The 12,654-nt window shown below is 41.4% G+C and overlaps 1 protein-coding gene across 4 annotated transcripts in view; it reads right to left on the reverse strand.

The window, feature by feature from the left end:
• The window catches only part of LOC121869979 (2-C-methyl-D-erythritol 4-phosphate cytidylyltransferase-like), a 165,834-nt gene that overhangs the window by 19,256 nt on the left and 133,924 nt on the right, over positions 1-12,654 (reverse strand). For all 4 annotated transcript variants that reach the window (XM_042371657.1, XM_042371630.1, XM_042371650.1 and 1 more), the window contains one exon: positions 1,013-1,259. In XM_042371657.1, coding sequence (XP_042227591.1) covers positions 1,013-1,135 — 123 coding nt within the window. In that variant the 5' untranslated portion in view covers positions 1,136-1,259. The remainder of the gene's footprint in view (positions 1-1,012; positions 1,260-12,654) is intronic.

Below are 12,654 nucleotides of genomic sequence, written 5' to 3' on the forward strand. Positions count from 1 at the left end.
CTACATTTATATGGTGTACTGTACATTATGTCTACATAAAATAGAGCTAACTTTAAGTTTTTGGTAAAGTTGTCAAAGGTTTGCAGCATCGTGGGAGTCTTGTAAGCGCGTGAAGCTACAGCTGCAAGAAGAGCACTCAGTGTACTCATCATCAGACATTTCCGGAAAAAACACTGGATCCTGAGAAATTAATTATAGTTTACATTTTATACTTTGATCTTTATTCCGGTAAATTTATCCATTGTATTTTAACAAACTATCAGCTTCTTGCGTGTCTTGTATTAGTGTCTACATACTCTACTGACAAACTCTTCAGATTCTCCGTGGGCATCCAGGTGAACAAGCGTGGGTAAAAACTCTACAGAATTATTTGAGGAAAGCTCCAACTATATACAAGTTTAATTATAAATATGCTGAATGCTGCATTAATAATTAACATTAATCCCTGTAGTCCAATCTTAGGGAAAGCAAAACATTCATCAATCTAAATATATCAAGACTTATGCGCGTCATATATATTATTTACTCTCTACAGAAATTGCACAAGAAATAGGCAATCGAAATTGAAGTAGCGCCCACTGAGTCAATAAAACTGATGGTGAGGGTGTGGTAGTGAGCAGCCTTTTGACTCTATTGATATAATGATGTAGCTCTTGTGATGTAGTATTACGTATTAATTAGAAAGGGAATCACTGAGATACAGGAAAGAGAATCCGTGTCATTATTTAATAGTTAATGATGAATGTGAGGGTATCTGGTACATCAAGTTATGGTGCTTCATAAATATTATAATATTATCAGAGGAAAGGATAAATAATGAATGGGTGTAAAATCACCTCGATTATTTTTTGGCAGAGTATTAAATATCTCAACTGGAGTCTCTAGTTTAATTTCTATCTTATATTTAAAAAAAATGTGAGCAGGACTAGAGGAAAACATACAGTATAAAGCTGATTCTTGTACACACTGTGTAGAGTCAGGAGAACAGCACCAACAGGTGCACTTAACTCACCGGCAAGTACTGTTTCGGTACTGAGTGGGCCATCCTCTCCCCGCAGCCTGCAGCAGGCACCACGGCCGCCACACGGCACTGCGGCACCACATCTTCCTGAATCATCTCAGCTTCCTGCGACATGGTGTATTAATTCTTCCGTGCGTCCTCAACCTCTGCCCAGGCGGTGTGGTACCTGATGCCTCCCCCTGTCTCACCTCCCAAACCGCCTTAGTGGCCCTGGGGCAGTGGTCGTTTCCTTCAACACCTATGAAAATAACGTGGACACTCATCAAAGAGTGTGTGTGTGTGTGTTGGTCACAGGCAGCGGGGCGACTGTTTAATTGGGACTTAGCGACGTCTGAAACAGGATAAGTTCTTATGAGAACACCGTTAATGCAAATTCTAAATTTCAAAGGAACGATGGAAAATATAGATACAGCGAAATTATGGCACACAAATGCAGTATATGCATATTACATAACTGTTCGTTTAAATATCAAACTATTGACGCTGTAACTGTACAATAATTTAGTCACCCTATGTGTTATTATTATATGAACCATTACCGTGGTAACATATGGCCACTTTTGGCGAGAATTTACATCAAAATCATATCATATGAACCTTGCCACATGCTTATCGAACCTACGAAGTTGGTGCATATATGCAAGCCCATTCTCGGGTTATTCTGTAGACATAGACAGACAGACAAACAGACAGACAGACAGACAAACAGACAGATAGACAGACAGACAGAGAGGACCGAAAGCAATACCCTGCCCGCAGGTACTAGGTAGTAGGAAGTAGGTAGCTATCAAACAGGGAGGTACTACCGCCTGGGAAAATATTGGAAGCATAATAATTATTTTGTCTAATGGTAGACCCTGCTGCCATACGGCATCACAAAAGTTGTGACCATGTCCCAGGTTGCTGATCTGAATTACTTTCTGCCTCATTTACACACAATTGTAGGGTCTCAATTGTTTCTCTTACTTTGACAACACAACATATTTATCGTTTCTCACTCTTGACCACTTTTTTCTTCTATTTCTGTACAGTATTTATTTATGATTCAATTAATTTCCCCCCACCCTAGGCCCCGATGTCGGTCAGTGACCTGTGCTCTGGTGGGCTAATTCCAGTAAAAAAGCTGTAAAACGTTAAATGAAACACACTTAATTTCAAGATCTCATCTGCAAAAAATATAAAAACAATAAAGAAATGAAATAGAGAAAATAAACAAATAAATAAATATGTCATGTGGTAGGGAAAGAAGTTGAAAAACACTCCGTCCTATTACCTCTGCTGGTGTCCACAAGATCACTGCTCCTTTGACCAAGTGGCGGAATTTTAGTTGTACAATAATCAGTCAGTGAACTACGCCCTGCGCCAGTAAAGAAAGACGAAGAGTCTGTCTCAGGGTGGCGGACAACTTTGATTATAATGAAGATGCCATCTCCAGCAATGGTAGACCTCATGCAATGGGTGCCATCGCATATCACACACTGTTGACAAAGTAAGATATGCACCATAGAAATATGACTGCTCAAGAAATTTCACAAGCTGTGAACTCTGAATCGGTGATGCAACAATGACGGTCATTCCCCAAGTCAGTAATGGCAGAGGTTGGGATCAGGTCTAAGGTCCTTTACACCAAAAAATGTCCCAATCACCCCAGACGAACCCATTAATGCCATTCCTCCTTCGCTGGATATATCAGTTCCTATTAATTACACTCCTATTGGTAATAAGCAAATGTTAAACACTGATGTGATGAGATGTGCACACTAGAAACTATTAACAGACACATAGAGAGTATTAAATCAAGTGAATGTTATGCTTTTACTAATGGTCCTGTGCAGACAAACACAGGTAGAACAGGCTGTGCAATTGTAATATTTAAAGAAAAAGAGATGATAGTGTCAAACAAGCAAAGGCTGAACAACTGGGCCAGCACAACACAAACCGAACTAACTGGAATCTACTTAGCTACAGACTACCTTAAAGAAAATGGAGGTGGGGTGATATTCTGTGAGTCTCAAAGTGCTTTAAAATCAATGAACAGCCCGTCAGGTTCTATATCTAAAGTTGTATGTGATATTAAAAGAAATGCAATAACTGTCAATGAGAAAAACTCTCGTATCGAATTTGTGTGGATTCCGTCCCATGTTGGAATTAGGTATCATGAACCGTGCTGATAGACTGGCCAATGAGGCATGTAAGAAAAAAAAAATGTTGACCGTGACCTCGGCCTGTCCAATGCTGTACTTAAAAACATTCAAGTCAGAATCATGAACTCTGATCTATGAAAACTGAAAAATGCAGAGAAACCTGGCAGTTGTAGCATTAGTAAATTTGAAAAATTTTGTGACGAGAGGCTACCGTTATGGCCAGCATAAGGACAGAACCAGACAATGTGATGTAGTCGTGGTCAGAATTAGGCTAGGATACAGACACATCTGGAAAGTTAGTAACGCCGTACCCATACCGGAACACTCAGCATGCAAACTTTGTGATAAACCTTTAAAGCATATATTTGAACACTATATTATTGAATGTGACACTGTCAAAGACTTCAGGCCACCTGGATTATTGCATCATGAACTTTGTAATTACTACATTGAATCGGGGGTGCTTGGGGACATTCTTGCTGTTTATCCCAAATTTGCTAGCCCACACTCATTAGTCTTCAATTAGAATATGACGTCCAATGTATATGAACTCTGACCTATGTATACTGTCAATGAATATGATGTATTTCTTTGTGTACGAACCTCTGTCCTGCATGGCAGTGAACAGTGACATCACCCACATGAATCTGATCTATGTATATATATGTAGGTATATATATATATATATATATATATATATATATATATATATATATATATATATATATATATATATATATATATATATATATATATATATATATATATATATATATATATATAGTGTAACCCCGCTTTATGCAGTCAATTGAACCCACGGAGGCCCGCGAAAAGCGGGAAACGCGTAAAGTGAACAACAGAACATATGGGATTAATTGAAATAGAGACTGGGCCGACCCCCCAAACTCCACTTTTTCCCGACACAATACGTACGTTTTAGTAAAAATAACATCTTAACTTTATGATGGTATGCACACACACATAATATAGAAGAGAAATATCAATAAGAGAATAATATACTGTACCAGGTAAAAGAAAAATCAAGGTTTAACACATTTGTCATGGTAGGTTAGGTTAGAAAAAATCAAGTTTTAACACTTACGTAAGGTTAGGTTATGTTTTAAAATTCAAGGTTTAACACTAACCTAAGGTTAGGTTATGTTAGGAAAAATCAAAGTTTAACACTTACGTAAGGTTAGGTTATGTAAGGAAAAATCAAGGTTAGGTTTAGCACTTACCTTAGTAGAAGAGATGTGTCGGCGTACGGGAATGGAGGCTGGTTCCGAGGCAGAGGGCAGGCTACTGGCCCTCAGGTGAGTCACCATCACTGTCATCCACACTTATGAGGGCCTCCCTGACAAATCTCTCAAAGTCACCATCACTGTCTCTGTCTCTGTCACTATCACTGGCTTGGGCTGGCTGTGGTGGGTTGCGGGAGAAGAACTCAGTAATGCTTTGTTGACGGCCAGTGTTGATGTTGTCGTGATACACCTTGATGTAGGGCTCCATAATCTGTAACAGGTGGGTAGTGAAGACTTCATACCGGTTATCGTCAGGGTCGTCGGAAAGGAGGAGCTTCAGTTTCTCTACACACTCGATGGCACCCCTTACATTACCATGCGTTAACTTGTGTTTTTCTCGGGATGACGCACCGCCTGTCTCTTCACTGACGTGATCGTCTTCTAACATCTCGTCGGCAGTCACATCAGGATCCCTCATCACCTCCATAATGTCGTTGTTGGTGGTCTCAGAGAAGCCTGCAGCTGTAGCACTCTGCGCAGCTTCTCTGGCAAGGTCCGCTGTTACAGCAACAGTCTGAACCTCACCAGTCACAGATTGACTCTGCCTCCCACCTGGGATACTTTGCAACACAGGTCTCCATGCTTGACGAACCGTTGCTACAGACAGCTGATCCCATGCCTCCACCAAGAAGTCCACAGCTTTCTTGACGTTGAATTTCCTCCAAAAGTGTTTCACAAGAACTTCTTGCTCTGCCAACTGTTGTTCCTCTTCCTCGTCGCTCTTGCTATCGGTGTCACCCAGGTTACGCAACTCATCCTTGGTGTTGGTATAGTCGTTCAGGAGCTAAAACTTCTTTGCAGAGAATGCAGTTTTCACATTGCAGATTAATTCTTGGTCCATGGGCTGGATAAATGACGTAGTGTTGGGAGGAAGAAGATCACTTTTACATTGGGGTGACGATCCAACAGTAGGGGCGAGTGTCCTGGTGCGTTGTCAAGCAGCAACAAAATCTTGAATGGAACAGTCTGTTGCTCACAGAATTTCTTCACGTCGGGAACGAAACAGTCATCAAACCAGGAGAGGGACAGAGTAGAGAACATCCACGCCTTACGTGCGGTCAGCCAGTGGACATTTAGCTTGGTCATGTCCATGTTCTTGTAGGCGTGTGGCTTGCGTGCTGTGTGGATCACCGATAACTTGAGTTTACAGGAACCGGAGGCAGTGGTGGAAAAGAGGACGGTGATGCGCTCCTTCTGCAACTTCCGGCCCCGACACTTGCTGGCAGACTTGACAACGAAGGTCTTGGAAGGTAGCTTTTTCCAAAAGAGACCGGATTCGTCCATGTTGAACACCTGGTCATCGGTGTACTGTCCTTCCTCCATAATCGCACGTAAGAACGGAGGAAAATCCTTAGCCGCAACACGGTCAGCACTCGCTTCTTCACCACCAATGTTAATGTTGGTGATCTTGTTCCTCTTCTTAAACCTGTGCAACCACCCAGAGGAAGCATTGAAGGGTTTGGGCTCTGCAATTCCCATCTTACATGACACTGCTGCATATAGTTCACGTGCCTACTCCTCAACTGAGCGAGTGTCGACCGCCATGTTCCGTCTTGCCTGACGAATCAAGTAGCTCACAAGTAACTTCTCCGTCTTGAGAAGCACCTTGTTGTGGCAATACTTGATCATTGAAGCACCTGTAGACTTTGTGACGTTCATGTGTTCTTTTATCTTGGCTGCATCCTTCTTGATTGTCCGGATCGTAGATTCGTTCACACCACTTTTACTTTTATCCTCTTCGCCACTGATCGGCTTGTTAGCCGCTTGGGCGATCGGTCACGTCTCTGATTACTTTTCCTTTTCATTTATCTTCTTCACCAAAAGATCGGCTCGCTAGCCGCCCTGGCGATCGGTCACGTCTTTGTCACACACTGTTGGCAAATACTGGGCATGCACCGGCTCCTGAATGTACATGAACCCGCTCCAATGTTGGTCAAGTCTTGTCTTGAAAGAGCTCACACTCGGTGCTGTCACAACACTCTCTGGTAGATTGTTCCAAGAATTTACAACCCTCACTCCGAAAAAGTTTGCCCTCACGGTTTTCTGGACTTGCGGCTTTTTCAATCTTGAACTGTGACCCCTGGTGGGGCGAGCGTCCGCCAGCTCCAAGTAAGGACACTCAACTGAGTAGTGCCCCCTGAGGTGCTTATACACCTCAACTAGGTCCCCCCTTGCCCGTATGTAGTATAAGCTAGGCAAGTTCAGGCGCTCCAATCTCTCAGGGTAGCTGAGGTACCGAAGTGCAGGCACCAGTCTGGTGGCCCTCCTTTGAACATTTTCAACCAACTGACAGTCCCTAGCATATCTCGGGGACCAGAAGGGGTGACAGTACTCCAGATGGGGAAGCACTTCACTCCTGAAGATCGTTACGAGGGACGGACCGTCTAGATATCTGAACGACCTTCTTATATGACCCAAAAATTTATTTGCCTGATTTACCTTCTTCTCGCAATGGCCCGAGAACTTCAGCTCATTGTCAACATACACACCTAGGTCCTTCTCACACACAGCCTCAACTAGTGCAGTTCTTCATCCCGTTGGGACATATGATACGCCTCCTTACCCTTGGTACGCCCCAGGTGCATCCTCTTACACTTCGTGACATTGAATCTCAGCAGACATTTCTTCGACCATTCCTGGAGCCCACAGAGGTCCTTCTACAGTTCTTCACAGTCCGCTTGGTTCTTAATTTCCCGAAATAACTTGGTGTCATCGGGAAACATTTGTATGGAGGAGTGTACAACATCAGGCATGTCATTTATAAAACAAACAGACAACAGCGGGCCCAATACACTGCCCTGTGGTACCCCACTTGTGACAGGTACGGATGACGATTTCGTGCCATTAATCACCACACACTGCTTGCGGTCATGTAGAAAGTCTTCTATCCACGCTAGGACATTTCCCCGAATTTCGTACCCTTCCAGTTTGATTTTCAGCCTTTCGTGGGGTACACTGTCGAAAGCCTTGGCAAAATCTAGGTAGATATTGTCGATATTACCACCCCGTTCCAGAATATGGGTCCAAATATCCAATACCTTGAGCAATTGTGTTAAGCAGGAGCGCCCCGGCATAAAACCGTGTTGGCAATCTTTTACAAGGTTGTTTCGTATTAGATGTTCCATTGCGGCATCTCTGATAATACTCTCAAGTACTTTACATATTATACTGGTCGGGCTCACCGGTCTATAGTTGTTCGTGGAGTGACGATCGCCCTTCTTGAAGATAGGACTCACATAAGCCACTTTCCATTCTCTGAGGACCGTTTGTTCATCCAGGCATTTACAAAACAGGATCTTCAGGGGCTCTGCAAGCTCGTTGCACAACTCTCTTAGCACTCTAGGATGCACCATGTCAGGTCCGGGACTCTTATGGACTTTTAGCCTGGACAGTTTATTTCTAATACCCTTTTCTGTGCCAAATGAACCTGTCTTGTTCCTTTCTCCAACTCTTGGATGATCTTGTACTTCACCTCGTAGCTTAGGGCACGTCGTATCTTCTTTGGCTTAGGGCGGCTGGGTCCAGGTAATGCAAGGTTTTTCTGTGGTGGTGGTGGTCCGGTGGGAGCCATTCTTATGGAACAAAGGATATCGATATACACGGTGAAACAAAGACATACACTGCGCAACCTACGCAACCTACTCGCGCCGCTTACCCAACATGGCGGGATGGCGGGAGGTTTGAATAAAAAAATGGCGCGGCGCGAGATGACCGCCAGCCACTCTCCGCTTATATGAGTAGATGCACCACGTAAAGTGAACATTCCGGTTCTGGCAGGGTACAGCGTAAATGTAGAAACGCTTAAAAAAAAAAACGCATAAAGCTGGGTATTACTGTATATATATTATGATAAAATCACACTGGGAAAAGGGAAACAACGGAGCACCTTAGCTTTCGTCTTTATTCAAGACATCTTCAGAGGCAACTGGAGATGTCTTGAATAAAAACGAAAGCTAAAGTGCTCCGTTATTTCCCTTTTCCCCGTGTGATTTTATCAAGATTTATCTTATCCACGTTTTCATTGTGGATCTACATGATATATATATATATATATATATATATATATATATATATATATATATATATATATATATATATATATATATATATATATATATATATATATATATATATATATATATATATATATATATATATATATATATATATATATATATATATATATATATATATATATACTGATAATGAATATGATGTATTTCTTTGTGTACGAACCTCTGTCCTGCATTGCAGTGAGAAGTGATACCACCCTCAGTGTCAAGACCTAACTGAATTACTCAGAATAGGCAAACTGTACTCCAAGCTTTGTCAATAAATTTGTTAAACTAAAAAAAAAAACCTCTCTCACTACATCCTCACCTGCCCTATGACCTCATCCTACAGGTCCCCAGCCATTTCCAACACCTCGTCCCTCCCTGACCAGATATCCCTCCTCCTAGAGACAGGCCTAGCAATTGACATTATTAGGGACCTGCCACGCTTTGCCATAAATAGATGAATTGTACCGGGAATTTTCCTCCCACACATTCATTATCCTGTCACTTTATGTAACTTACTGACAAAACCTATGACACTTCAGGCATTTACACCCTTAATGCATCAGTCACGAAGGCAAATATGAAATTATGCAAGCTTTCCTGTTGGGCGCTGTAAACGATTTTGCACTTCACCCTGCATACAGAGTTGTAAGAAGTACTAGACTTTGTTACTTAAGTAGAGGTATTGTTACATTGACAAAATGTTACTCAAGTAGAAGTAAAAGTATCCAAGTGTCTATGTGTCATGATTTTTATTACACTCTACGACCGCAAAACATGAATGGGTAGCGGGTTAGCTATCCCCTAGAAGAGACGTGTTTTTCCCCATCGATGTTTACACTCATGATCCCTCCCAGTAAGTCTCGCCTTCGAACACAGTTGTCAATACGTTTTATTCCACTTTCTCCTGGCCAGCTCAATCTTGAATTAGTTTATGTAAATCAACTTTAGTAATTCGCCAGACCTTTGTCAACTGAGGGTCATCTTTGAATGTGTAACAGTTGGTTTGTTTGTAATTTCTGTCATTGCGTGAGTGGTGACCGCTGGCAACTCAGGGGTATATAACCATGGATAAGAGGGAGAGGGCGTCCTCCGTGATGCCCTCTCCAACTTGTTCCCAGGTATGTATTAGTGTTTTATAGCCTTTCAGTTTGATTTCGTCAATGTAGTGATTATCAGAGTTCATGTTGTAACAGTGTAATTGTCATTCACCCAGTGTAAGAATTAATGTAAAGTAAATGTCGTCTGACGTTGCGAGATGAAGGATTTATTGTGATTGTGTTGTCCATGCTTCCTCCGTCACGCCCTCTCCAACTTGTCCCCAGATCCAGGGTGGGCTTATTTGAATACCCCCACCGGTAGCCCCAGCCGGTGGATAACCAGCAGGGATCAATATATGGCTGATGTCGGTGATTCGACATGATTGAGACGGCAGGTCCGCCTCGTGGGCCTCAGACCCCAGACTCGCCATGTGTCTGGCTTCCACCGACCACAACAGCAGTCGTCAGTTGTTGCAGGCGCCAGTGTATACCCTGGGACATGCCTTGGAGTTATATGGCCCACAGTGCTGTTGTATATGTTTGGGGATACTTAGTTGGAAATAATTATCCCATGTTGGGTAGTGGACGCATGTATTTGTTGGTTTCAGTATTAACATGTTGTGTGTTGCGAGTGCATCCCATATGCATTACCAACAGTCTGTGAAGTATCATAAGTAAGTTTGTCTTATAACTGGATGTAATGAAAGTACCTTGTAATGTGTGAGAAGTAAAGTTGTCCACTTGGGACTATGACTAAAGCCTGGTAACTTTAATGAAATGTATCACCAGATGTGGGTGAAGTAAGTATCCACTTGGAGTGGCAGTTAAGTAAAGCCAAGAGTTGTCATGTAACTATATGCAATGTAATGTAACACCAATAAGGTTGTGCGCCGTAACAGTATAATATCTGAGTAAATTGCTGTTGAGTAAAAATAAGAAAATACTGAGTTTGAAGTTGAGTAAGCCGAGGAGTTGCCCCTTGGAGTTATATGTTAATAATATCTCTTTTTCCCTTTGATTTCATATTAATAAACATTTTCTTAGAGTATTTTAGGAGTATTCATTTCTCCCACAGTAGATCACCTTTATTTCCGTCCAAGTGACCCTGATATCAGAATTACAATACCCATGTGCCTTAGACCCTCGACATGCTACCAAAAAGAACTTAGGTTATGCAGTAACCATTGAAGTAAGTAGAAAGAACAATTGAAAGAACTAAGACAAGAGAAGTAAGAGTAAAAAAGTATTTCCTTCTTAAAGTACTCAAGTACTGAAAGTAAAAAATAACAATTAAATTATTATTTGTCTCAAATATTAAAATAAATCCACAGTAAATTATAAAAAAAATAGTTAACTTAAGATTAAAATAAAAGACACGTAGCACTTCACAAGTTTCTTTGCTAATCTTTCAATTAATATTAATTAATAACTGATTCTCAAAATTATAGTTGTCCATTCAGGATCTTTTAGGCCTAAATATAAGTCCAACATGACCTATCTAAAGAGTATACGTTCAGCCGCTCTTCTTCCTACAATCCATCACAGGGATGGTGAACGGGCTGAAAATATACCCATACTGTACTGTTATCGCCATAGTAAGATAAACTAGAAGAGAGAGAGAAAGAGAGGGATAACCACAATAAGATAAACTAGGCAAGAGAGAGAGAGGGTGAGATAAGATATATAGTGTTGACAACGAATTTACTGACGAAATTGCCGAGGTGTTTCAATACGAAACAGATGGTCCTCGCCTCCGGGCTGCGATTGCCCTCGAGGGTAGTCTACCGATTTCTACAGGCCAGACAACACGTTGGTTCAGACCACTAGACCCTAAAACGTGAGTGATCGTGAAGTATTAGAATCTGCTAAGAAACTCTAAATAACTTTAATAAGTATATTTATGTACTGTAATTTGATCATATTATACAAATTGTCTCCTGTATCAACAGTTATAACATGTGAGTTATATTTAAGATGTTAACAGGCTATGTACTGTATATTGATTGTATTATTCATACTATGTGTCCTGAGATAACAGCATTTGTTATATGAGAATTGTTCTTTGACAGGTTTTGACCGAATTATATGGTACGTGTCAACGTTAAGGGTTTATTTCTCCAGCAACAAACCAATAACGCTCCTATGAGCGTTAACATGTACAACTCTATGATCACTTTCTTCCTTATCCACACAAGTATCGTCGACGTGGACTTATGGTCAGCAGAAATAATGTTATCTCTGCTCGCAGAGGCAACAGACCTATCTCGCTTGTATCTGAGGTGAGGGATGACCCGCAATTCTGTTCCTGTAAACTCTGCTACTGTCCCAATGCAAACACCCTTCAACACTTTTGTATTGCCTTGACTGTCCCACTCAGGGACCTCCTACCACAGGGAGAGTCACTAACCACTATAAGTCACCACCTACTTATTCGTAATAATTTAAATTTATTTCTTGTACACTACCCACACTTTGGTAAGTGCTAATTTCCATTGCCCTTAAACATATCAATATGATCTCCATATCATAAGTCATAGCGTGTCCTGCGAGACACGAGTACCAATGTATTAGTGTCTGACCGCATGGTCTTGTGACTAGGCTTGTAGCCCCTGGGGTGTAATAAATCAGCTAAATAGTAATTAATACGCCCATCATGACTAAACAGATGCTCACAAGCAGCACGTGTAGGTAGTGGGGTGTTAATCTTCAGAGATCAGTCACATAATGTCGGGAAAGACCACAGTAGCTCCAATCCACCCCCATAGGCATTCCAAGTAGCTATCAAACTTTTTCAGTTGAGGAGTTTGTGGATATTTGCTGCCTTCATAGTGACTGAGTCCGACTAAAAAGATTCACCGTGACTTAGAAACCTTCCCTATTCAAGATAGATTAAAGAGACTAAACTTGCATTCCCTAGAAAGACGAAGAGTGCGGGGAGATATGATAGAAGTATCGAAGTGGGTAAAAAGAATCAATAAAGGAGATATAGATAAAGTTCTTATAATATCCGAGCAGGATAGGACTCGTAGCAACGGATTTAATTTGGATAAGTTTAGGTTTAGGAGGGAGATAGGAAGAAACTGGTTCACA

The sequence above is a fragment of the Homarus americanus genome, unplaced genomic scaffold, assembly GCF_018991925.1.
Source record: "Homarus americanus isolate GMGI-L3 unplaced genomic scaffold, GMGI_Hamer_2.0 scaffold32583, whole genome shotgun sequence".
Classification (NCBI taxonomy): Eukaryota; Metazoa; Arthropoda; class Malacostraca; order Decapoda; family Nephropidae; genus Homarus; species Homarus americanus.